The sequence below is a fragment of the Myripristis murdjan genome, chromosome 21, assembly GCF_902150065.1.
Source record: "Myripristis murdjan chromosome 21, fMyrMur1.1, whole genome shotgun sequence".
Classification (NCBI taxonomy): domain Eukaryota; kingdom Metazoa; phylum Chordata; class Actinopteri; order Holocentriformes; family Holocentridae; genus Myripristis; species Myripristis murdjan.
This window is the reverse complement of record NC_044000.1, coordinates 5234661-5260775: the sequence shown is the minus strand read 5'-3', so window position 1 is coordinate 5260775 and position 26115 is coordinate 5234661. Positions and strand designations below refer to the sequence as shown.

Genomic DNA, 26115 nt, shown 5'->3' with positions numbered 1-26115 from the left:
TGATCTCCACAGTGAAAATTCAATTTGACGCAGCAGCACAAGGGAATGCAGTCATACAATTTCCATATATACCGATACATCAAAAAGTAAGTAAAATTGGAATAAATAAAATAGGGAAAATATGTAATATAATAGATGTGTGTGTGTATTTGTGTGTATGCGCTCTTAGCTCAACAAGCTGTGGCTCTAACCACCCACAGGTTTATTTCTCATGCCATTTGATGTATCAGCACCAGACTTTTGCAGAGGATGCACCACAGTGACACAGACATTTTTACCTCTGGGATCAATGGAGTCGGTTTTGTTGAAAATGCACCCAAAACGCAAAAGGTCCACTGTGCAGTTTTGAAAGAAGCTATGAAAGGAACTGAAAATTCCAAAACAATTCATTGTCCATGATGATGCGTATAATGACCTGTTCCCCTTACACCACACCTCTGACACACCACCAACCTGTGCAACGTTTGGCACAAATCAGCCAAGTAGGGAAAACAGGCCTCTAGTTTCTTTAGCGTTTTACACCAGGCTTGCTGCAGTGTGAGGAAAGGAATGAGTGTTTAGCAATGCATGTGTTTTTGCGGGTGGTGAATAATTTACTACTGTGTGGTTCCACCTTGGCGTGTCCTCTATGGCCAGAACATCCACACCACGCTGAGATTTCAGCGGCTGGCATACCTCGCTCTCTCCCGCCTTCTCTCTCACCAAGTTGTCAAGGACACCCTGAGATATTCATGCATGTGCACACGTAGAACTCATCACTCAACACACAGTGGTGCTCAGAGACGCACATGTGCACTGTTACTCATGAAACACCTCCAGTCACACAAACACAAACAGATGCACCCACAAATGCATACATACACATGCAGATGATTAATTGCTAAAAAAGACTTACACATTCACACACACCCACCCACCCACACACACACACACACACACACACACACACACAGAGTCTCTGCAGGCAGGCCTGGTCTGGGGAGTCTGGGGTCTGAAACTGTCCTGCAGCAAGTTAATACTTAATGAAACCAGGCAGAGAAGCCGGTGGTGTCATGTTCACTGATGTGGCTGTGCAGAAGAATCCTGTCCATGTTAGCCAACTTGTTGTGTCCTTGGAAGCATCTCTTGTAAGAGCAAGGACAGAAAAAAGGCTTGGATTTGTTTGTCCTTCATATTTCAGTGTTCAGGGGTGAGCTGTGACATTGTGGTTTGTTGGATCAAGCCCAGTGTAGCAAATCTGCCTGTCTCTGAAGAAGAATATTTGTGTATGGGCTGAGAGAAAATTTTGAAGTGAGGTCAATAAGCCAAATCTAACTGCGGCTGGTAACCGAGCACAACACAAACAAACAAAAACATCAACACACACCCAACTAGCAGTTAGCAAGTCAAATACTAATGTTACAACGTCAGCACAAGATTCAGTTCAGCTCAAAGTGGAACAAACAAACCTAAATCAAAGCGTTTATGATGCTCTCAGATGGAGGATGCAACTTGCTGGTTTGACCCCGTTGTCTTGGTTGCATGTTTTTGGGGGGAGGAGCCCAGACAATCTGACAGGAGATCTGTTCCAGTATCACACACATTTGGCTGATGTGATCCACAGTAAACAAATGCACTTGAGTGTCACATGGTTACACTGCAAAAACACAAAATCTTACCAAGATTATTTGTCTTATTTCAAGTCAAAAATGTCTTATTTCTAGTCAAAATATCTCATTACACTTAAAATAAGACATGATCACCTCAGAAGGAACTTGTTTTTAGACAATTTTCACTTGTTTCAAGTGAAAATTTACTTGAAATAAGTGAAAATTTGCTTGTTTCATTGGCAAAATTTGCCAGTGGAAAAAGTGAAAATTCACTTGAAATAAGTGAAAATTTGCTTGTTTCATTGGCAAAATTTGCCAGTGGAAAAAGTGAAAATTCACTTGAAATAAGTGAAAATTAGCTAGAAACAAGAAACAAATTTTGCCAATGAAACAAGCAAATTTTCACTTGTTTCAAGCAAATTTTCACTTGAAACAAGAGACAATTGTCTAAAAACAAGTTACTTCTGAGGTGATCATGTCTTATTTTAAGTGTAATGAGATATATTGACTAGTAATAAGACATTTTTGACTTGAAATAAGACAAATAATCTTGGTAAGAGTTTTTGCAGTGTAGTCAGTGATGGTTTTCTCTTAATGGTAAGAAATTTGATCTGATAATATCACCCAAATGTTCAGTTGGTTCTGGTAATAACAGTGAAAAACTCAGCTTGTTGGCTACAGTCAGCTTGTCATTAGCTTATGAAGCAAATGACAACAATGTGTCTGCATTGGCGTTACAGTACATGGACGTAATGCTGTTTTTTCACAAGCCAGGGAGGGGGAGCTTCCAAGTCATCCAGATGAATGAATCTGAATGAATCCAAACCTTTCAGCGTGGAGTGCGTGCATAAAAAAACACCCAGCTTGAGGTGCAGGTAGTGGAGCTACAAGACACATGTTCTTATTGAAACTGATTAAAAGCAGCAGAGTAAAAAGCATCCATCTGAATGCACCCTTAATGTTGTAGAATAACAGGACTTACCCTTAGTTACTAACAATGGGAGCAAGCTGCTTTCAAAAGTGATTTATATTGTAGGGGAACATGCAAAATCAGTCTTCCAGTGAAACTGCAGTGAAAAACAGCAGCAGCAGCAGCAGCAGCAGCAGCAGCAGTAACTTCCTTTCAGACATGGCAGATCAAGGGCCTAATGAAAGTCCTACAGTCTCATAGGCACATCAACGAAGGCTGGCTCCTCTGCAAAGCGTAACCCTGAAAAAAAAAAAAAAAAAACAGCAAAATGAGTTTTTAAGATGAAGCCGTAACAGTAACAGATGTTTGTTGACAAGAAATTACATCGACACACATTTCAAGCTTTGACACCAACACGTGTAATAATACCCCATGAATATTAAGTTGCTTTTGAAGCTGATCTGTGAGGTGGAACCTGGAGATCATCCGGCAAGATGATTCAAATCATGTCTTTTCACCTCTGATCTCTTTGATCGACTCACAATAAACCCCACCACGCATCCCTCCCTGCTGACAAATTGGCTTAGTCAAGGTGTGAATAGATGCCCAATCTGACAATGGCATTATGTACAAATGCCTGGAAAAAAAAAAAATCTATTTGCATGTAGGAGGAAGCGCAGGAAGGTTTCTTTGTACAATAGCAAAAGCCTTATCGCCTCTCTTGGTGTGCCTCCACTCATTTTTTCTTTCTCTTTTCCCCCTCTCTCTCTTTCTCTCTCTCTCTGCCTCTCTTTCTACCCGTTTGTTTCTCCTCCCCAAAGGCATCTTGCTTCTCTTTAATTGCTGGTGTGAATCAAACAAGAAGAAGTTGCTGCTCGCTTTTTGAATAAACGCCTCCATGCAACAGTGCCTCCATTAAAAAATCACCAGAGACTCATCTCTGCAGGCCTCGGAGTGTGTGGGTGTGTGTGCGTGCGTGTGTGTGTGTGTATTCCGTGCCTGTGTCATTATATATACCGCTGTTTGTGGGTAGCTGTGAATCAGTGTGTGCCTTCACGTTTGTGTGAGGCTGTCTGTTCCACTGTATATGTGGGCATTTGTGTGTGTGACATTGTTTTTTTATCTATCAGTATGTATGTGTATGTGTGCGTGTGTTAGTGTGTGTGGGTGTGATTCTACCAAAGTGGTGCAGGAGTAGCAGCTCTAGAAGAAAAGCACCCAGAATAGGCTCGGTTGTTTATGTGGCTGTACAGCATCCTCTACCAAGCCAATTGAATAAACTTTATTGTACTTCAGTGTTTTCAGATAGTGGGATTATGCTTGCTGTTGAGGCTGAGGAGTGTGTTGGCAGCGATAAAGCGCATTTCTCCGTCTGCCGTGATTTTTTTTTCCCCTCCCCCCGGCTATTCATTTGCAATAAGAGCAACATTGTGATGGAGCGGTAATCTGTTTTTCTTTCTCTGTGTTCCACTTCATTCACCGCCGCTTTTGTTAGTCCTTCAGCCTCCTCAGCAGCACTAATAAACTGTAGAAACAACCGCAAATCCAAAAAAGTGAAATCCATGGTGATGTCTTTGGACATGAACAGCCCACAGCTTGTTTTGTAGCAAATGAATTAGGACTCTTGAGACGAGCAATAGGTGATATTCGGTAATCAGAGCGAGCTCAGTTTGCCATCTGTTTTATTTGTGAAACTGACACTAACACGTTGAAGTGAACTCACACCAGTGAAGCGCTTGACATCAGTGAATTGCCAGTTTTGCCCAGTGTTCAGCATATTTTTGGCTGTTTTAGGATTCACCAGATGCAAGATGGCTATGCACTGCAAAAACTCAAAATCTTACCAAGATTATTTGTCTTATTTCAAGTCAAAAATGTCTTATTACTAGTCAAAATATCTCATTACACTTAAAATAAGACATGATCACCTCAGAAGTAACTTGTTTTTAGACAGTTGTCTCTTGTTTCAAGTGAAAATTTGCTTGAAACAAGTGAAAATTTGCTTGTTTCATTGGCAAAATTTGTTTCTTGTTTCTAGCTAATTTTCACTTATTTCAAGTGAATTTTCACTTTTTCCAGTGGCGAATTTTGCCAATGAAACAAGCAAATTTTCACTTGTTTCAGGTGAATTTTCACTTGAAACAAGTGAAAATTGTCTAAAAACAATTTACTTCTGAGGTGATCATGTCTTATTTTAAGTGTAATGAGATATTTTGACTAGGAATAAGACATTTTTGACTTGAAATAAGACAAATAATCTTGGTAAGATTTTGCGTTTTTGCAGTGTGGGTGGAATGGCACTGGTGCCATGCAAGTTTGGTACCTACTTTGGCTTTAAATCTTGTTTTCGCCCCTGAAAAGCTTACATCACATTGCGTCATTTAGCAAATGCTTGTGTCCAAAGGAAGCTACTGCAGGTACATTTTGTCAGCAGTTGTCAAACCAACTGATCACAGTGTTCATCAGCTTTGAGGGGGGAAAAAAAAAACAATATGATGTGTGTGAGTCAGGCACCAGAACAGCTTCAGTTCTCCTCAGCAATAGTTCTCATATTTTCTGGAAATCTCCTCTCATTCTTCCAAAAGATATTCCCTCTTTTGGTGTTTTGGTGGTGGCTCCAAAACCTCCCTTAGGTGTTTTATTTTATTTTATCTTTGGGTTGGGTTGGGGTGGGCTGGAGTGTGATGGGGTGTATGCCTGGGTGTATGCATGTGTGAAATATGTTGTATTTGTGTGTGTGTGTGCGCGTGGGTGAGTGCGTATGAGGGGGTGGGAGTTAGGGTTGTATATATTTTAATGTAAAGCACTTTGCGTTGCATTTGTTTTCTGTATGAAAGGTGCTACATACATAAAGTTTGATTTGATTCGATTTGATAACTTGGTTGAGATGTGGTGAGTGTGAAGGCCGCAGCAAATGATTTACATCCTTTCATCCTCACCAAACTGATCAGTGAGCCCTGGTGCCCTGTGGATGGAGGTGCTATCACCCTGGAGGAGAGTGCACCACAGTGTTTCTCCACTCATGTCCTCAGGGTTTTCCTTGAATAAATGAGGGTTTCCTTTAACTGATCACCTGTCTCCTGATTTATATACAAGTAGGGAAGAAGGGTCTTGTATGATAGTTCGGTGTGAGTGAGATCCAGGTGCGTTCTGCAGTCTCTGCTGAAAGCCAGGTAGTGATTCAGCCGTTCTGACGGAGGGCAGGAGCGTGTTTCAGTCCAACTGAAAGGGAAACTCAACTGCAAGCCTCAGATCACATGAACTAAATAATGAACAGACTCACTGACAGACAGACATTGTCTTCCGTGGAGCCCTTTGCCATTACTAGCGAGCTACAAATGACCTGTTTCTAGGCTCAGCTGATGTCAACATCACACAAACAACAACAAAAAAACAAACAAAACAAAAGAAGAAGAAAACGAGCAAAACAAGCGATTAAACAACGGCAGACTTTGGCAACTTCATGTAGGCGTGGTAGACTCAAGTCAGAATGTGTGAAATGGGATGTTTATGGTCGTGTTTTTAGGGCTCAGAGTTGGGTCACATGACCGGTGGAAATGGAATCGATTAGTCTTTGGACTGCCCGATCTTGTTTGTAGCTCTGAGACCAGCTGGCCTGCCCTGTGACGGTAAACCCCACCCAACTGCGGGCGAGGACCATCTGAGAACTTGAATAGATTTCACATAGCTGTTGACCCACTTGGGGGAATGTACTCGGCTCGAGATGGATTCAATTACCTTTGTAAAATGAGATGTGAGTTAGCCTGGAACAGTTCTCTCCTTTTATTCCTCTTTTCTCAAAGAGGTTCATTCAGGGTGACTTTAACAAAGAGCAAATAATGCAGCATAAGGTGTGTGTGTGTGTGTGTGTGTGTGTGTGTGTGTGTGTGTGTGTGTGTGTGCGTGATGTGGTCTTGGTCAGAGTCTGTCTATTACCTTGTGTCCTTCTATAGCTCAGTAGTCCTCAGGCTGGGCTCTGTAATTGGGGTTAATGTACATTTAATATGGGTCCCCTTTCCTCTCGCTCTCTCTCTCTCTCTCACACACACACACACACACACACATACACAGATGCACAAACACACGCACACAAGATGGGTATATGGTATAGGAAGCCAAAACATCTGGATCTCTCATCAGATTTCTGCACGCAGCCTCATCCAAGACTGCAAGGGTGTGGAAGATTGTGTGAACAGTGTGTGTGTGTGTGTGTGTGTGTGTGTGTGTGTGTGTGTGTGTGTGTGTTTCATGGTATGCAGATAAAGAGTGACATCATGATTGTGTCAGTGTGGGATTATGTGTGTTTGACAGTGCAGGATTGCCTGCATTTGTGTATGTGTGTGTGTTTAGGTGCATTTGTGTATGTGTGTGTGTTGAGGTGTGAGACTTCTGAGGCGCAGACCATTTAGCTTCTCTGCGCCGCCCAGGGAAAACTGTTCCATGTAGCACTCACTCCTCCAAAACCTGTCCAAAGCTGTAAAGGCTGTGATAAATAATTTACATGTCAATTAAATCACCAAAAGAAAAGGAGATGTTAAAAAGTCTCCCGCTGTAGGCCCTTAGGAAGTAAAAGGTTTAATCTTACCGTCAGACAGAATGTGGGAAAGAAAATGCAGAGGCAGTGAAAATGCATGCAGGGTAAATGGAAGGAGGCAAACAGATGAACACAACTTTGCTCCAGGCGTCGCAAAAAAAGCCATTCAGGCATTCCAGTGCAAGTTTTTCAGTTTTAGGGGGAAACCGGTCTGACGCAGGAAAGCAAAAGCTAATCTGCCCCAAGCAGGACTCTGTCCACGAGTCTGCGATTTCAGTATTCATAATAGGGAAAATGTGCATCGGGTATTTGTGACATCTGACTCAAAAGTTTATAAAAGCTCGATGGCTCAGAGAAAATGTTGGCGGCACTGCTGCCAGGGCTGGTGCAAAAGGATAAAAATACAGCACGATGTGTCACTTTGGCGCGCCAAGTAAACTTAGCTGCCGCCCAAGTGAAAACAAATCCTGCCCAAGATGTGCATCTGGAAAAAGAAAAAAAAAACAAAAAAAAAATACATTAAAGGGTTAGGTTTGTTATTTTTCAACCCAGGCTGTACTAAAACGTTCATTTCCATCATTTATATGGTGCATAGCGCAACCTCACTGCTACTGGCGAGAAATTTACCGCTTTGTTCAAAACCCATGATAAATGTCACAGTGCAGACATGCATGGAGCTCTTTTGACTTTTCTTAGATAAATAAGGGTAAAAAAAAAAATCATGTATTACAGTAAGTGGCTACTGTAACAGATGAGCTGGCTTGTCCTCTCTTCTGATTCAAGCTTTGTTCGCCTGCCGTCTGATTCTGCACCTCCCAGACTTCAAGAAACCCCATCAGTCTAATTAGACCACAGTATAACTCCTCATGTCGTCTGCCTCCCGTTCCCCGTGCGTTGCATCATGTTGTGAGTTATCATCAGCCGTGTCTGGATATTATTTGTCTCGGTGATTGGTTACATATGTTAAAGCAGGGTTTCACTCAGGGCGTGTAACATGGCAGATGTCCTCGGAATGGTTAGACCGATATAGGGCCAATAATGGCTTGTTACTAAAAATCAGATGGCTCGAGGAGCTGCTTAAAGAATTTCATTAGTCTTGGTTCCAGCGGTGAGTTTTAGTGCCTCATAATGCTCTAAATGCTGTTTCAGGGGTTTTTCCCATTCTGACGAGTATACGGTTCTGTTTATTCGATTTTTTTTTAGTTAAGTATTTTGAATATGTGCAAAATGTTAGTTATCAGCCAGTATCTGTATCATCATCAGTTCTCCAAAACCAGTATTGTCACTGCAATTCTCAAATGCCAGGGGAGAGCCTCTGTGACAAGTTCTGCCACTTTTAGTTTTGCTTGATTGTAATTAGAGAGGATGGGAACAGACGGCGCTGCCTCAGCCCACTGCTTCTGTCAATCAGCCCATTTAGCATGGATATAATACAAGGCTGCATGCACACACACACACACACACACACAAACACACACACACTCACACAGAGTCAGGTTGCTGTACCACACTGGGTCCAATGAGTCCATCATATTTCTAATTCCGCCTTCGTTAGTTTCCCTGTCCATTTCCATCAGACATGGCTTTTAAATTAGCATTTCTGTGACACTGATTGGACTGAGAGGTTTTGTCTTGCCTCCCTCCCTCCCACTCTCCATATGTATACACACCCTCAGAACCAGTATGATCCAGCACATTTCTGCTTCTGGAAAGCAGTAAAGAAGACACACACAAACATACACACACACCCTGCAGAAAATATTCCCGAGGCAGCTTACTAAGGCAACTCTCTGTCTGTCTGTCTGTCTGTCTGTCTCTGTCTCTCTCTCGCTCCCTCCCCCCTTTCTCTTTTGTCTCTCTGTCCTCTCCACCTGCCCTCATCCCTCTGTCTTGCTCAGCCTCCTCTCCTCTGTTTTTTAAGGCGGCTGTGTCTGGACCCATTGGAATAATAATTGTGAGCTTGTTTCACACAAACACACACGCAGACACACAATAACCACGTGTCCATAGAAATCGGTTCATTTGTGTTTATCATCATGAATAGTTGATGGGTTGTTTTACAAGAGAGTGAAATAGACAGAGATTGTTGGTATTTCTGTGGTTCCCCTCCATATTTGTTTTAATATGTGTGCACATCTGGATTCTCTCATACCAATACATTCACATGCACACATGTGCAGTTCTGAGTTACCGCCTGCCTGTTGTGGGCCAAGAGACACCATGAGGCTGCAAACAAAAGATAATGGAGGCCAAATCAGCACTGAAGGCACTGAGACCGAGACCATGTGACATGTCATAATGTCATGTCACATGTCACAATGACCTGTGACATGTCATAATGTCATGCCACATGTCACAATGACAAGTGTGAAAAATGTGTTGTTTAAAAGGCTTACCTGTTGTGACGTTCTGTTTCACCTTGCCCCATCTCAGTACTTGGGTGAGTGATGAGCCTGTCCAGATGGAGTTAGCTAGCAAGCGCATCCACAGACACACAGACATACGCACGCACGCACACACATACACACACACACACACTTCCAATTTAACTTTTCATCAATGATGTTACTCTGACAACACACTGATGTCGTTATCGACTAAATATTGCCAGATAACAAACCTGTCTAGATTTCATGTCAAAATAGCTCATTTTGGTCATATTATGCACACTAGTGTAATGTGTCTCTTTCCTTCTGTCTCCAAGAGCAATCTTCACACAGTTAACTTTACATGGGAAAACTGTTAATATATATACTAGGCAAAAAAAGTTCTGCACCGCTTTTTCAATCTATAATTTCTCCCCTTTATTTATACCCAATAGTGTTGTATCTTATACTGTTGTAAAGCCTCATTCGTCCTCTTTCCAGTGAGATACAACTTGTAAGGATCCTGCATTTCTGGAATGAGTGACACCGGTAATTGTGTGGGAAGCGACCAATTTTTTTTTGACAAAATCCCCTGCAATATTTTTTCAGTTGATCATTTCTCCCATTTAACAATACCGATTGGTGTTGTCTTTTATACCGTTAGAAAGCCTGATTAGTCCCCTTTTCAATGACAAATAAATTGTAAGGATTGTCAATCGATTGGTCTGACCAACATGGCTAAACATGTCCCCTAGCCCCCTTTTTGAGGGGAGCAAAATCCCATTAGCTATCTATGTTTTCAGGTAATAGCCCATGTATTGTTGTGAACACTAAAGGAATTAAAAAGTTTTGTACATATTAAAACTTTTTTTTTCATCCGATAGGCCTGCAGTGCTTGCCTATGGAATGTGGGATCAGGTGCGAGGAGATCATGGCAAGGAATTTTATTTGACACTCTTCATGCAGGAGCTGCTGTCATCCTATCGCCATTATCAGGAGAGAAGGCCTTACTTACAAACTTCATCCACAAGGGCACAGATCAGTGGATTGTATGATGGCTTTAGCAACACACTGGATGTGTGCCCATTTATATGATCACTTTTATTGTGTTTTCTTCAGCAGCACTCTCTACTTGCAGACGTTACATTACATTTTCTTTACAATTACTATGCTTTCTAATTTTCTTAGTAAAAATGCCATCGAACATAACATTAGCCTTGGCCAAGAACAGGTTTCTTTTTCTTTCTTTTTTTTCTTTACTCTGGATGTAGCTTAATGTTAAACAGCTGCAGAAGCAACCACATTGTAGTTTATTCAAAACTTACTTACATACATTAGTCATGCGATGAGATTTTACAGTTATGTCAGATTGGTCTTACAAGGGTGGTGGAGTCGTGGAACGCTCACCGAATACCAGGTGGAATAAACCAGTGGAGAGAGGATGAAAATAATTACAACAGGCATTCGTAAGTTTCATGATCAACCATATGTTCTTTATTTGAGAGGTAAAGGCATACCAAACAACTTGGCTGGCAGTGGTTGCTCTGTCTCATAACTACAACTCAGAGCAATGTGTGAAAAAAAACATTTGCTCCATTTGAATATGCAAATTAGTAACAGGAACAGGTACTTGGCGGCAGTGGGTGTTTTTTGGTAAAGACAAATGTTAATGTAAATTTGAATGTCAATAAGAACAATACACAAGTGGCTGGTTCAGTCATGAGTAGTCATTTTATACATACATACACATCTATCTATCTATCTATCTATCTATCTATCTATATAAAAATTGCACAAAAAGTAAGGAAATTTGTGTTTGGTGGATTATTTCTTTGTTGCAACAATGCTTCTTGGTAATAAATCTTACACCGTTGGAAAGCCTTTTTATTTCCCTTTTAAATGGTGCCACATTTGGGTTGCGCCCTTGAAAAATTTGCCAAATCTTCTCTGCCAATGCTATATCTATATCTATATCTATCTATCTATCTCTCTAGATAAACAAATTAATATTAGCCACCTGACTCCAAAATTGCATTTCCCTGCACATCAGTTAATATTATGGGGTCATGCCTTCCAATGGCACCTTGCACTTTTCCAATGATCCCCTGAAGGGAAGCCTCGCATTCTAAAAACTGAACAAGCACCATTCTGCTGGGACTCAGTCTCCCACCAACCAGCTCAGCAAGGTACACTGATCTGTGAGAATAACATTCAAATAGTTAATACCTTTGTGTACTTTGTATATCAACAATAAGTGGACAATAGAGTGCATTTTCTAGGGAAAAGTGTTAAAACATGTTTAAAGTGGTATTAACTATTATAACACAATAACTACAAAGGAGACATTTGAAATCATATCAGACTGTTTGACAGAAGTTTAACAAGTGACTTTAAGGTTACCTTTGAAATGTTTTGGAGACAGTGGCTCTGGGGGGGCTGAAGCCCGGTGTGCAGGTGAACTAGCAGCACTAGTGACAGGTGATCGCATGAATGAAAAATGTTGATATGTGGAGCTGATGGGGTGAGCTGGTCCTCACCATGAAGCTCATAGTGAGCTCTGGGAGTGAGGTGCACTGAGCTGAGAACACCTGATGCTCAAGGTAACACGGCCATGTTTGCCTCATCACTCATGTAGCCTATAGACTTTGAGTTGAGACCTGGGAAGAAATTCAGGGGTAAAATAACAGCTAGCAGTTACTTTCAAACCTTCCTATATTCCTCTGTGAGTCAGAGGAGACTTTTTCAAATGCTGAATTTCTAAATTACGTTAGTGACAAATATAACATTATAGTATTTAAGTGATAAACCACAGAGGCGGACTTCAAGGTGGCAAACTCCATGACAACAACTAAGCTAACAGGCTTCACACCTGCTAGCACAGAGCTATAATGTTAGCTAGTAGCTGGCTATTTCCTGATGATATGATTTATTATTATTTCTAGTCTGAAATATTAATATTTAATATTTAATAAGTGAATATGAGTAAAGCTGCTGGGCCTGACAACATCCCTGGCCGTGTACTAAAAACATGTGCCAACCAGCTAGTAGATGTCATTACCGACATTTTCAACATATCACTGTCACAGGAGAGTGTTCCCACCTGCTTCAAGACAGCCACCATCATCCCTGTGCCTAAAAAGTCTGCAGTGTCTAATCTAAATGACTACCGCCCTGTGGCACTCACCCCCATCCTGATGAAGTGCTTTGAGAAACTGGTTCTCCAGCACATAAAGAACAACATCCCTGCCAGTCTGGACCCTCAGCAGTTTGCATTCAGAACCAACAGATCCACAGAGGATGCCATCTCCACTGCTCTCCACTCAGTCTTCACTCACCTGGAGAAAAGCAGCACCTACATCAGAATGCTGTTTGTTGACTTCAGCTCAGCTTTCAACACAATCTCCCCCATGAAGCTGATTGGAAAACTGAACACTCTGGGCATCAGTACCACTCTCTGCAACTGGATACTGGACTTCCTCACAAACAGACCCCAGTCAGTTCGGATTGGCAGTCTCTCCTCCTCCACTCTAGTGCTCAACACCGGAGCACCCCAGGGCTGTGTGCTCAGCCCCCTCCTGTTCACGCTGTACACCCGAGACTGCAACCCCCGACATGGAGAGAACTCTATTGTGAAGTTTGCGGATGACACCACCATCATCGGCCGGATTTCCAACAATGATGAGTTTTCATATCGGGAGGAAATCAACCATCTTGCAAAATGGTGCACAGACAACAACCTTCTGCTCAACGTCAGCAAAACCAAAGAGCTGATAGTTGATTTTCGAAAAAAAGAGGCAAAGACACACAACCCTGTCTACATCAATGGAGCTGAGGTGGAGCAAGTGAGCAGTTTTAAGTTCCTGGGAATCAACATAACAGAGACCCTGTCATGGACTTCACATATCTCTGCCCTGGTTAAAAAAGCCCAGAAACGACTGTATTTCTTAAGGAAACTTAAGAAAGCAAAATTCCCACGCCAAGTTCTTGTCAGCTTCTACAAAGGAGCGATTGAAAGCATCCTGACTGGAAACATCACAAACTGGCATGGGATGTGCACGGCCCAGGACAGGAAGACTCTGCAACGAGTGATTAAAACTGCCCAAAACATCACTGGCACCCATCTACCAAGCATCAGTGATATCGGGGAGGTGAGGTGCCTGCGCAGAGCCAAAAGGATCCTAAAAGACAACACCCACCCCAGCCACAGCCTGTTCACCCTGCTGCCATCAGGCAAAAGATACAGAAGTATTCGCAGCCGTACCACCAGACTACAGAGCAGCTTCTTCCCTCAGGCTGTGAGACTACTAAATGCACCATCTGCACTCCTCCATGTTTAATAATTTTATTTTCTATACAATCAATTAATCAATCAAGAGGGAACCACACTTTAATTTCATTATTCAACCTGTTGTATAATGACAAATAAACTTCCTTGTATCCTTGTATCCTTGTATCCTTGTAAATATGCAGCTTAGTTTTTCTGCAGTCATGTCTTCTTCCCTGATACACAATCCTTTATTGTTTTGAAAAACTACATACTGATCCATGTCCACCACCTTCAGTTACCCAGCATCACTGTAATTCTTTCTCTCCCTGATACACCGCCGTCCTCATACGCGCTCTTACTTTGAAAGCGGCAACTTTCGGTCGCAGGATATGAAAAACTGGGCATGTTTTTGTTTCTGTCCTCTAACGATTTCATGTTTTGTTTTTAGAAACACAAAAAATGATAATCAAACATTTTTTTAAGTTTTGGTCATTTGAAAAATGCCTTGTATAAAATTAAATAACCACTCATTTTTTGGATGATGAATTAGTCTTTGGTTATCTCTTGAATTAAATATTGGTTTAATTTATTTTATTTCTTTCTGTTATTTATTTTTATATATATATTTATATTGCTTTGTTGAGTGTTGTTTGCTCTGTATAATTCATTTTAAATAGTTTTGAGCAAATAAAAGTGAGTTAAATTTTTTCTCTCTCTCTCTCTGATGACATCATTAATGACCTCTTGATTACATCATCAAAATGATACCATCAATATTATGATGTCATCAAGAAGTCATTTTGACATTGTGACATCATGATTTCGCAATGTCTGTGACATCATCAATGGGCTGATGACATCATCGCCCCCCCCCAATCTCCCTGAAGGCATAAGGCGTGTGTGAATTAAGTAATTGTATTGACAGTACTGTTACTGCGAGAGACACAACGATGGAGAAGCTCGAGAACATCGACACAGTCGAACAGTTAGAAGCGGAGTCTGCTTTGCGGTCCATGGAGAGAGAGTCTGAGTTGGCTCTAAGTGAGCTTGCTCGTGACGAACGCATGGACCATATTCGTGTGCATATTGAGAAGGTTACCCATGCACTAAGAAAATCTCATAATAATGAGAATAGGCTCATGGCCCGCTGCAAGCAGCTAAATGCAAAGATTGCATCCATGTCTGCTAAGGCTCATGCTGATAACAGGCGGGCCGAGTTAACTCAGACAGAACTTAAGTCTGTGAAGGGGGACCTGGATAAGACCTGGAAGAAGTTGTATGATACTGAAGATCTAGCAGAGAGCCGCAGGACGGCCATTCTTGAGTTGGAAGAAAAACTCACAAGCCAAGCTAAAATGCATGAAGATCAAGCCAGTATTTCAACATCCCTTACACATAAAACGTTGATGGAGGTGACCAGTTCGAGGGATGAACTGTGTGTAAAAGTCCAGACTCTGGAGGAGAACCTCTTGGCTGCAAAGGCAGAGATGCAGTCCCAGAGAGAGACTGATGAGAAGAAAATTATTAAACTACGGCAAGAATGCCAGGCTGCCTGGGACTCAATTAAGAACTCACAGCAACCAATGGAAATCAACACGCTAAAGAGGGAGGTAAAACGATTGCACACTGATTTGGAAGCTAGCAAGATGGAAGCCGAGGCCCAGATCCTGGAGTGTCAATCAGCCAAAGAGTCTCAGCAGAAAACAGAGCAGGAGCTTAACAAGAAGAAGCTGCTAATTGACCAAATTATCCAGCAGCTGGGGCAGGAACAACTGAATCACACTAAGCTGCAGAAGGAGAGCAAGCAGCTCTCCCAGGCCAACAAAAAGCTGTCCTCAGAAAACCAGCAGATTACCAAGGAGCTGGAGACAAAAAAAGACCACATTAAAAAGATGCGTCTGGAACTTAAAACGGTAAACAAGAAAAACATGGACATTCAGAAACAACTCCACCAGATGAAGAATGAACAGGAGAATATAACAAACTTAAAGGCAAAAATAAAAACACTGGAAGTCAAACTTGAGGCTTCTCATATTGAAGAGGAGACTGGCAGAAAGTCCTTAGATGCGATGATCAAAGAGAAAGACAGTCTGACAAGGCACATCATCAAAGTTGAGCAAGAGAATGAAGAGCAGGAAAGCCTTATCAAGCTCCAGAAGCAAGAAAAGAGCAGCATGGAGCAGCAAATCCACAAATACCACCAGCAGGCTAAAAGCCAAGAAGAGACCATCAAACAGCTGGAGAATGACTGTGCCTGCTATGTCAATGAAAAGAACAGCCTCAAGAAGCAGATGCAGCTACTTCAAAACAAGCTTGCCTCAACAGGTGTCGACATCACTGTCCTAAAGGATAGAATCACTGGAAGAGAGAATGAGATACAGAAATGTGAGAAAGAATTTCTTTCAGTCAAATTGGCGAACCTTGAATTACAAAAAGATTTGGCAGAGCGTAATGAGAGGATCAAAACGATGGCGTTGGAGTTAGAGTCAAAGGACAAGTGCCTCGCGAATCTGTGGCACAGAGATGATCAGTGGATGTCGGCCCCAGACGAGGCTGAGGAGAAATGCTTGGAATTGACCGAAGAGAATACAGAACTCAAGAAGGAGCGCTGTCTTCTGAGAAAGAAAATAGAACAATTAAACAAGGACATCATTAGCCACAAGACAAATGAGCAAATACTGCACAAGATCAATGTGGATGATGATGCTGAAAAGGCCCGACTACAGAAAAAAGTGGACCAGATAAGCAGGGAGCGGTACCTCCTGGGTAAACAGCTTCTGCACCGCAATGATGAGCGGACGCTGCTGCACCAGAAGGTAAAGATCTTGCAATCACTGTTGACCAAAGGGCAGAATCACTATAATCAGCGTGTGGATGAGATCCTCCTGCTCAAGATGGAGAACAAGAGGCTCTACAGTGAAACAAGCAAAAGTTCACGTGATATAAGTAACCTGAAGGCAAACCTCCTGGAGACACAGGACCTGCTGCTCCACGAGAGGAAACAGGCCCCCTACTTAAGAAAAATGAATGATCAACCCGTTGCCTGGGTGCACCAGTGGAGGTTGGACGCCAGCAAATTCGAGCTGGTCCAAAAGATTCGGTTGCTACAGAAACAGCTGATCACCAAAACCCAAGAGGTGGCGGACCTCATGGTGTCATTACAGGAGAAGGAAAAGAGCTATGAGGAGCTGGAGAAGAAAATGGCACGGAGGCCGGGTCCGGAGGTTGCTATGCAGCTCCAGCAGAGCAAGTGGAAGATCAGAGACTTGGACAAAAAGTGCAAGGCACTAACAGCACAGGTGAGAATGTACCACTCTGAGAGAGAAAAACACAAAGTAGAAACCTTTAAGTTGATCAACGAGCGTGACAACATGAAAAGGAATTACTTAGCTGAGAAACAGTGCAACAGGGTACAGTTGGCCAAAGCCAAGGACCAGCTGCCGTCTCTCAAGTTGCCCATGATCAACAACAAACCACGCTTCACTGGAGGAGGATTCAAGGTCAGCAGCCCCTCAAGACCCAACCCAAACTCACACTTTTCCCTGTCAATGTCAAATCACTAACAAGAACCTGATGAAAAACAGTTTTTCTTTTTTTAACTGAGTCAGGCCAGTTTTAATTGTGCCATCTGTAATGTTTCTTTCATTTCCTCTCCTGTATAATACAAATACAATGCATTGATATCAAACAAGAACCAATGTATGCATGTGCAGTTTTGTTTCTTCTTGTTTCTTTGTTTCTTCGTCAGTTGAATGCAAGCTCTTAAAGGCAGAGTTAGCAATTCTGGACGAAGATAATTGATATCTGAAATCAGAAGATTCAGCAAATATCTCCTCATGATCCACTAGCTATTCATTCTGTGTGTGCACTGTACCCAGCTGCTGTTAAAAATAGTGCTGACATCCAACCCTAAAACGTTGTTAATGCTAAATAAAAACAGAATTTTTTGTAATGAAAAAAAAAAAGTTAAAATTTCATTGAAATTTTCTTGCTTGTTTCAGATTTTCAGTAATTTAAACACATAATGTTTTGCAAGGTTTAAAACTAAATCTAGTGGGGCGTGTGTGTGTGTGTGTGTGTGTGTGTGTGTGTGTGTGTGTGTAAAAAATCAAGTTTCAGTACCCATTTTTTGTGTGGCATTTACAATTATTTGTGAAAGTATCAGGTAATTTCTTCCTGGTTCAAACTTACTCTTTAGAAGTTTCCTGCAGCAGCTATCTGCCAGATCTACTTTCCAATTCCAAATAGGAAAATAACAAGGAAAGAGACATTTAATTGTCTCAAAAATTGGTACCAGGACTCAAATCATGCTCAGGTAACTATAGCACACCTAGCACAGTTCAAGTTTGTTTTAACACAATAGTGATTCAAACTATATGCAGTTCATAAAAGCTTTCCATTTTAAACACCTGATGTCAGTTGTTCTTTCCTAGGAAAACTTCTCTAGCGCATGAGAAATGATATGTTTTATGCTACTGTTTTTCAAATACCCTATAGTACAAATAATATGACACATTCCTTGTTTTTTATTTTTTTGTTGCTTGGGTTCCTGGCCCCCCCACACACAGTTCTGAGCTGCAGCAAGTATTTCTTGTAGTTTTTGGTGTCATGGGTGGTTTAGCCACACTCAAATTCAAATTAAATTTAACTTTATTGGCATGACAGGAGTGAGATCTATGTTGCCAAAAAAAGAAATAAAATAATAATAATAATAATAATGACAGTGGTATAAATATAATATAAAATTTAAAAATATTAAGAACAAATGCATTTGGCTATAAGCTTTGTATCTGTCACAGTACATATCACTTATTCTCTGATTAGGCTCAATAGTATTCTAACTTTGTGTTTTGGTGGTTTCATTCCAATATGTGAGATCATTTTCTTTTTGTTTAGAGATTACTTGTTTGGGCCGGATTGGCTGGTGGTTGTCCTGTGGGCGGAGCTTCAGGGTTAGCTGGTAGAGGAGACTGGTCTTGTTCAACTCTTGACTGATCTGATGGCTCATTTTTGGATGTTAATAATTAAAGGGTCTTGGCCAATGCAGGGCTGCATTTGTCATTTGCTCTGTGTCTGAGGACTCTGCCTACCCTAGATTTTTTTTTAAAACAACACTGGTGTACAGCATGATCTTGTAAATAGGATGCATTTACAAGACCTTAAAAAAACCAACTAAACTTACCATCCGCACCAACAGCTGAGACAGCTGTGTCCCAGATCTTTTCATTCTCCATTAAATCCCTATAAAATGGATGCTGAGGGTTGTAAAGCTCAATATTGTGTCATCCATTCTTGTAAGTACAAACTTTGCAAGAAAATTCTGGCCACTGCATATATACTGATGTCAAGGTCACATGCTATTTATTTGATTATATAATTACATGGTAAACTAAATAAATAGACATTTTAGTTGTCCGATATTAGAAATTTGAGCAAAATGTGACTCTGTACACTGTATGACACTTTTATTTCAGTAAATGTGCCGATACAGAACAACAAGTTGCCTGCCATAGCCACAAAAATTGGGATAACCGTTCTATTCTAGTCTATTTTAGTCTCTATTTATACATATAGAGTTTGTAGGTGAGGGACAAGGTTTTGGTTGGTTTCCACTTCCATTTTTGTTGTAGTCCAAGTGGTTTTATGCAGGTAAACGGTCCGTGTGGGGGGCAAAAGGGGCAGAGCACATTGGCAAAAATGTCTACTTGCCCTAAAACACGTACAAAAAGTATTGATGTTTATGTATTGTCTGGAGAAACATTTTACCTGTGTAATAAAAGAAACGAAAGCAGTTTCTGACTTGTTTCAGACTACACCAGAAAACCCCAACCCAAAAAATTGGCCCTATTCTATTCTGTTTTATTCTATTCTATTTGTTTTGTCTTGTATTCCCGTTTCATTTCCTCTGGAAGAAGGCGATCAAGCTGGATTTGTCTGTATTGGGTCTATAGCAAGAGACTTTGTGAGGCAGCTACAGCTACAGTATAGAGAAATTCATATGGAAACCTTAATCATCAGTACGCATTAATTGTTCTAACAGTCCACTGTCCTCCACTGCTTTTCCACAGCCAGCCCTCCCTCTCTTTCTAGCAGGCCTGCGTAAATATTCATAGACAGGATTTATTTGCTGTGTGTGTGTGTGTGTGTGTGTGTGTGTGTGTGTGTGCGTGTGTGTGCGTGCGTGCGTGTGTGTGTGCATGTGTGTGAGCGATGCTAATTGGCCTGTCCTGCAGAGCTGGGGCTGTGAGCGACAGAAGGGAAGGTGTTTAAAATGCAGAAAGCAGTCACGGCTGGAGGAGTGCTAGCTACAAACTACACTCTCTCTCTTTCTCTCTCTCTCTTGCTATCTCTCTCTCTCTATCTCTCCTTCTATCTATGTATATCTATCTATCTTTCTCTCTCTCTCACATTCTCTCTGTCACCATCTGGTCATTCTCTGTGACTCAGCGCTGTCGCCTGCTGGAGGTCCACCCACCCACACACAAACACACAAACACAGAAACACACACACACACACACACACACACACACACACACACACACACAGTGGCATTTAAAAGTGCCTGCCTTCGAGCTACAGTGTGATATTGTATGATATTGCCTCTGTGTGCCATGTAATAAGAAATATTGCTGCTGCTGCCACAGTTGTGTCAAACTCCTGTTTGAAGTCCTGTTCCTGCCTGTCGGTGGACTAACAGGGAACAGCCTGCTGGCTCAGTGTTGCTGACTGGTTTTCAACTTACTAACTGGTTTTTAAAGCTACAGTAATCATTGTCTTACTCATCACGCTCCCCTAAATCTGCTGGTGTCCGGAGATTCCTCTGAGATGAGAAATAGGGCCAAACATGACTCAGCTATACTGCTGTGTTCCTCGTGTGGTCACAGCTGGCCCCAGCCCGATGGAGTTTTCCACTGAACTGGGAACGGGGATAAAATTGACTTCCTACATGGAAAATTATGAAAGAATGTCGGTTAAGTCAGAGTTACAGAGGAGATTTGAGAACTCAAAGTTTGCCAAAATATGTGACATGGTGGACAACACAGTCAGCAATGATAAATTAGTTTTACAAACTCATACAAACCATTTAAACAAATTATTTGAAAACATGGTATTCTTTGTAGTCTTTATTTTACAGTGGTATATATATTTTGTTAATTTGATGAGCAGACCTAATGCTGGCAGTGAAAACAACTATCTGGAGCTAGCCTAGCTAACGTTAGCAGCTAACATCATTGTTTTTCACTTATTTGTTAGCATTCTGTCATAGCACGTTTATCTGAGGAAGACATTACTAGGTTTTTCCTTTTTTCCTCAAAATGATCCGGCAGTTAACTGAAGAAGAATAAATATTATATAGATCAATAAATATGAAACATAAATAAATGAAATAAAATATGTACAATAAATATATACAATATATATTCTTGAACACTCCTTCTGATAATCCTTCTCTTATGTAAAAAAGTTAAAATGTCTTATCGATGTGTTCTGTTTGCTTGTTCTATTATATTAGACGTTAGATTATGTATCTATATAGATAGATAGATAGATAGATAGATTGTAAGACAGGTTTTTTAATTGTTTAATCTAATTTCCAGCTATTTAATTCTAATTTATATCTATTTCTTTCTTCTGAGTTAACTCTTTCTTTCTTTCACTTTCATAAACGAGATTTCTATACTCCAAATGTCTTAAATATTAAATAATTCAGTTCCGTTCAGTTGTTCTGTCAGATCCAATGCTTATCAGTTCAGTGCGTTCTGTTCAAACCGTGCGGGAGATCCACATGTGTTGTTCCAGTTCGTTCAGGTTCCAGTTCCTTGGGTAGGCTCGCCATCAGATTCTATCGGGGTGTCGTCCTCCGTGTGCGCTGGTTGCGGCTACACAGAAAAGGGGTCCTCATCCGTTGTCAGCCTTTCACGAGTCGGGTAAAAACATGGCCTGCACAATGGCCATAAACAATACAGAAAATAAATGAATGTCTTTTCAACTGAAAGGAATTGGTTACTTTTCCAATATAAGTTACATGGCGGTTGCAGGTGAATAACTGCTTCACTCGCCGTGTCCTGTTGCCATGGTTACCCGATAGCGTCTAACAAGACATTACTATCATTCAACATAAAACCGATCACTCAGTATAACATAATCAAACAAAACATAAGACTACAGGGATTATTAAAGTTAAGGCTACACTTTCTGACAGCAAAACAAATAAAACATATAATCATGTTGCAATGGGTTTGGTTGACCGATTACATTGCTAGCTTGTAACAGTGTAACACTTTCATTCAACTTAAAAGACAGAAGGGGAAAAAAGAAAACTCACCAAAACCGTCTTCAACAGTTTCATTAATCGCCACTCGGATGTACTAGGGTAGATTCTCCATTTTAAAATGACTAATTAGTAATTTCTCTTACATGTGTTTGTATTTTCGTTGGATCTTGTGCTGACTGTTTTCGTGTAGTTTCGGTCTTTTCCGTTGGTCTCTGTCAGTTGGTCTTTGAGCTAAGCCGGCTCGCGTCTTAAAGAGACAGTAGCACATATTTAATAGCACATTAATTGGAGGGTAAACATTTATTATGAAATGGGAAGATTGTTTATATTTTTATGGTTATATATGTTATATTTATATATATATTTTTTTATATATTTGTTGCTGTCTTTTAACCAGCTCAGCAGCAAGCTAGAATGTGTTGGCTTTTTGTTAGCAAAAGAATTATTTGGGAAGGCCACAGCAGAATTCAACTCATTTTAATATTTTAGATTGTTTTAACGTAACCTATCACTTACCATCTGCCATTTCAGGTCACAAATCTTCTAGTGTAGAACTGATCAGTTCTGCAGAAGGTAACCTGCATCATCCTGGTGGTGAATGACAGTGACTGGCTGATGTCAGCTTCATACTGCACATCAGTGCAGCTCTAACAGACACATGGTGTTCATGGCCATGGAGCCAGCTTGCCTCTTGGCCTGTCTGCTGTTCTTTCTAAGCAGAAGTGTCACTCATCATTACCATCATCATACACAACACACTTCTATGACAAGCACTGCCCTGTGGTGATCTCAAGCCTCTGAGTGTGTGTGTGTGTGTGTGTGTGTGTGTGTATGTGTGCGTGCATGCGTGCGTGCGTGCGTGTGTGTGTGTGTGCGTGCACACTCAGAACAACAGCTATAAACTTGACTGATGCATGCAGACAGCGGTGAGCCGACTTGTGTACGGTCTCCACTGGCACCAACAAAAACACAAGACCGAGTTTCAGTCCTCCAGCCGTGTTACACTTCTAGCGAGCATTTCCCAGCCACATACAAAAGATTGATTTTTCTCTTCTTTAGGCTTTTGCTACAAAACAGGCTACACAATGCTTCTCAGAAAAGACGTGTTGGGAGCCACGCAGCAGCTGATAATACAATAACAGATGGATCTTGTAATAACTTGTCAGAATGTATTGAGGAATACCCCTAAATAACTGAAAATGTAATAAACCTGTTAAAATAATAGAATGATACTGTAATAATTCAAAAACTGTCACATCCCCAGTAATGAAATAGTAAAATATTTACTGGGAAATGCAGTGATATACTGCACACTATAACATGAAAAAAATACAGTATCAGGTTTATTTAGAGGAGCATTTTGCACATTTTGGAAAGTCATTATATATCAGCTGCTATGGACGAACAAAAACAACAACAACAAAGAGTTCACCCTCCTCCACCCCTCCATTTTTATACACATTTAAGAGCTAGAATAAAGTCATCTGAAGTCAGGAGTGACATGTGTGTCATACAGGGTGAGGCAAGGTCGATTTAATGCTTCCTCTATCGTCGAATCATGTAAAACACACCAACAAGGTGGCATTTCTTCAGCTGCCAGACTCTCCTGCTCCTGACAAGCTCCAGACTGTGTGGGAAATGGATCAAGCCACTCGTCTGTTCCGCCTCCCAATGCGTCGCTTTAACCTCATTTATTAACGTCTGTATTCATGCTCTGTTTTGGAGTTATATGATAGAAACCCGGAGAACGACAAACTATTGCCACTGCAGAACTTTTGTGTGCAGATCCGAACGCATTCTTTAAGTGCATGTCCAGGGGTTGAGCTATCTAGGATTTGTGGGGCTTTTTCATGCATGAGACAAATAGGGAATCGCATATCAGTCCTTGTTTTACCGAGCGGGCTGTTCTGATGTAGGACTGCAAAAACATGGGAGGAGAGAATAGACGTTTATTCAAGTGACCCGCTAAATCTAATTTATAATGACTTGTGGCCAGTGCAGCAAAGGAAACTGCGCCTGCACCAGTTCAGTCTGCCTTTTAGTTCAACCTGGTGAACACTGCAATCAGCTCACACGGACTGCGAGCGACGGATCTCGGTCACATCAGATCTCAGGTGTGTGTCGAGATTTGGAGCTTTACAACATCAAATGCCTCGATCCATGTGCGCAGGGTGAGTGTGTTGCCTGTTATCTGGAAGCTGGAGGCATAGTAAATTGGAAATTTTCACAAGGACAACAATAACAACTTTCATATGAGGAAACGGCTCATCTGAAAGTTGTTTATCCACAGTGTGTGAAGAGCTCAGAGGCGATGCGTTCCCACCAGTGTCTGCTGCGCTGTCGGGACAGTTTCCCTCTCCTGGGTGCTGAGGAACAGCCTGTGATTTGTGGATAAAGCTAAGCCGTTGTGAGCTCTGTTGTGATTTCTACCGTTAAAAAAATGTGAAAACAGGGACAAAAGCTTGCCTTGCAAACAACACATGTTTCTTGATTATGATATGTTTTTTCTAGCTGCTGTCTCCGGTGCAGAAATAGTAAATCGTAAAATGGTAAATTGTGAAAAGTCAGCACATCCCACCACACAGAGCCAGAATTGCAGATCATTTTCACTGCATCAGGTCACTAGAAAGCTTCAGCCACGACTAGCATTATGAGAATGAAAGAGAGCGTCAACAAAAACAGAAGCATCACGTGGGCTGAGGGGTGGGTTGCCTGTTTGGTGCGCCTGCTGCTGCATTTTCATTAGCACAACTGCACAAGTGGCTGCTCCTCTTTCCCGTGAAGCACTTTCCCCCAGACTGGCAACCATGTTGACCATATCCCTCTCCGCTCTCATCTCCCCAGCCTCTTAGGCCCTAAGTGGATTAAATGGATTCAAAACAGTAGCCGCAGCCACACTAATAGCATTGCTTGAATTTTAAGCGAGCCATGGTGGATTGATTCAGGCACTAAAGAGCAGCGGCGTTGTAAATGAGATGAGAGGAATGTGTTCTCACCCACACCGAGGCAATAACACCTACTGTATGAATAAAGTAGCTTTCAGATTGCACAGCAGCTTCAATCCAAACGGTTCGGTTTGGATTGAAGATGTTTTTGCGCCTGAATTCAAAATCTTTATAGTGTTTTATACAGTAGTTGTCTGGGTGGAGATGCCTCTGAAACATCATTGAAATCCAGGTAATAATAATTCAAGTCAAGTGCTTCCCATGCCAGTGTATAATTGATAAATATTCCAATAAATATGATCCCTCATATCAGGGATGGATGACACTGACTGGACTGCAATTTCCATAGAACAGTCTAAACTTACTTTTTAAGTGTGGAATAAAATAGAAGTTATCATTTGTAGTGATACAGCCACAGCATTCCTATGTTTTGCTGCTGTTTTCTTATTTCCATACTGGCAGCCATCAGTTTTCCCAAATCAGGAATCCTTGTCAGCTGGAGAACTTGCAAAGCGCTTAGCTGTGTTATCTGTGAAAGAGAACCGGAGAGAGAGAGAGAGAGAGAAAGGTGCTAAGACAGAGGCAAAGTGGCACAGCAGAAGCATAAAGGAGACAGATGAGATGTGCGACAGAAACAGCAACAGTGTGTAAAGCTGAGCGAGAGAGGGTGGCAGTGGCAAATGGCAGTGAGATGCCTACACTGTATATTCTGAGAAAGCAGACCTTGAGCAGCGCAAAAAGCAAATGGCAGAGGACAGAAAATGAGTGTTTTGTTCCAGCCGATCCCCTCGCCCTCGACTATGTTAAGCTGGCCTCTGCGTCACCCCCCCCCCCCCCCCCCCCCCCCCCCCCCCCCACCCCCACCCCCACCGACGCACACTTTTGCTGCTAATTTTAGTCTTTGGCTAATTGCAAGTCTTACTACAGGGCTTTAACCTGATGAAGTGATAATGGCTGTGGAGGGAAACGGGAACTGAAAACAAATATGGAACACAAACAAGGTGCCAGTGAGTGGTGCTTCTGCAGTTGTGAAAAAAAAAAAATAATAAATAAAAAAATAGAAGTGTGTAGCCGCTTTTTGCATTTCTGTGGTATTGCTGTAGGTCAAACTTTTGCCATGGAGTACAAAGACTCTGCAGGCATTCCATTCCAACCAAAGCAGATGATTTCACTGATTTACACGTCTTCAGCCAGTGAAATCAGCTGTGTTCGATTGGAATGAACACTG

The 26115-nt window shown here is 41.5% G+C and overlaps 2 protein-coding genes across 2 annotated transcripts in view; both read left to right on the top strand.

Moving 5' to 3' along the window:
- Positions 1 to 26115, top strand: part of enox1 (ecto-NOX disulfide-thiol exchanger 1) — a 121449-nt gene that overhangs the window by 31340 nt on the left and 63994 nt on the right. The gene's annotated exons all lie outside the window — the stretch shown is intronic.
- Positions 14617 to 17229, top strand: LOC115380174 (cilia- and flagella-associated protein 58-like). Its single transcript, XM_030081263.1, has one exon. It carries the CDS (start codon positions 14617 to 14619, stop codon positions 17227 to 17229), a length of 2613 nt encoding a protein of 870 aa, XP_029937123.1.

What these genes read in the sequence shown, in the direction of transcription:
- LOC115380174 (XM_030081263.1), top strand. Translation starts at nt 14,617, where the DNA reads ATGGAGAAGCTCGAGAACATCGACACAGTCGAACAGTTAGAAGCGGAG.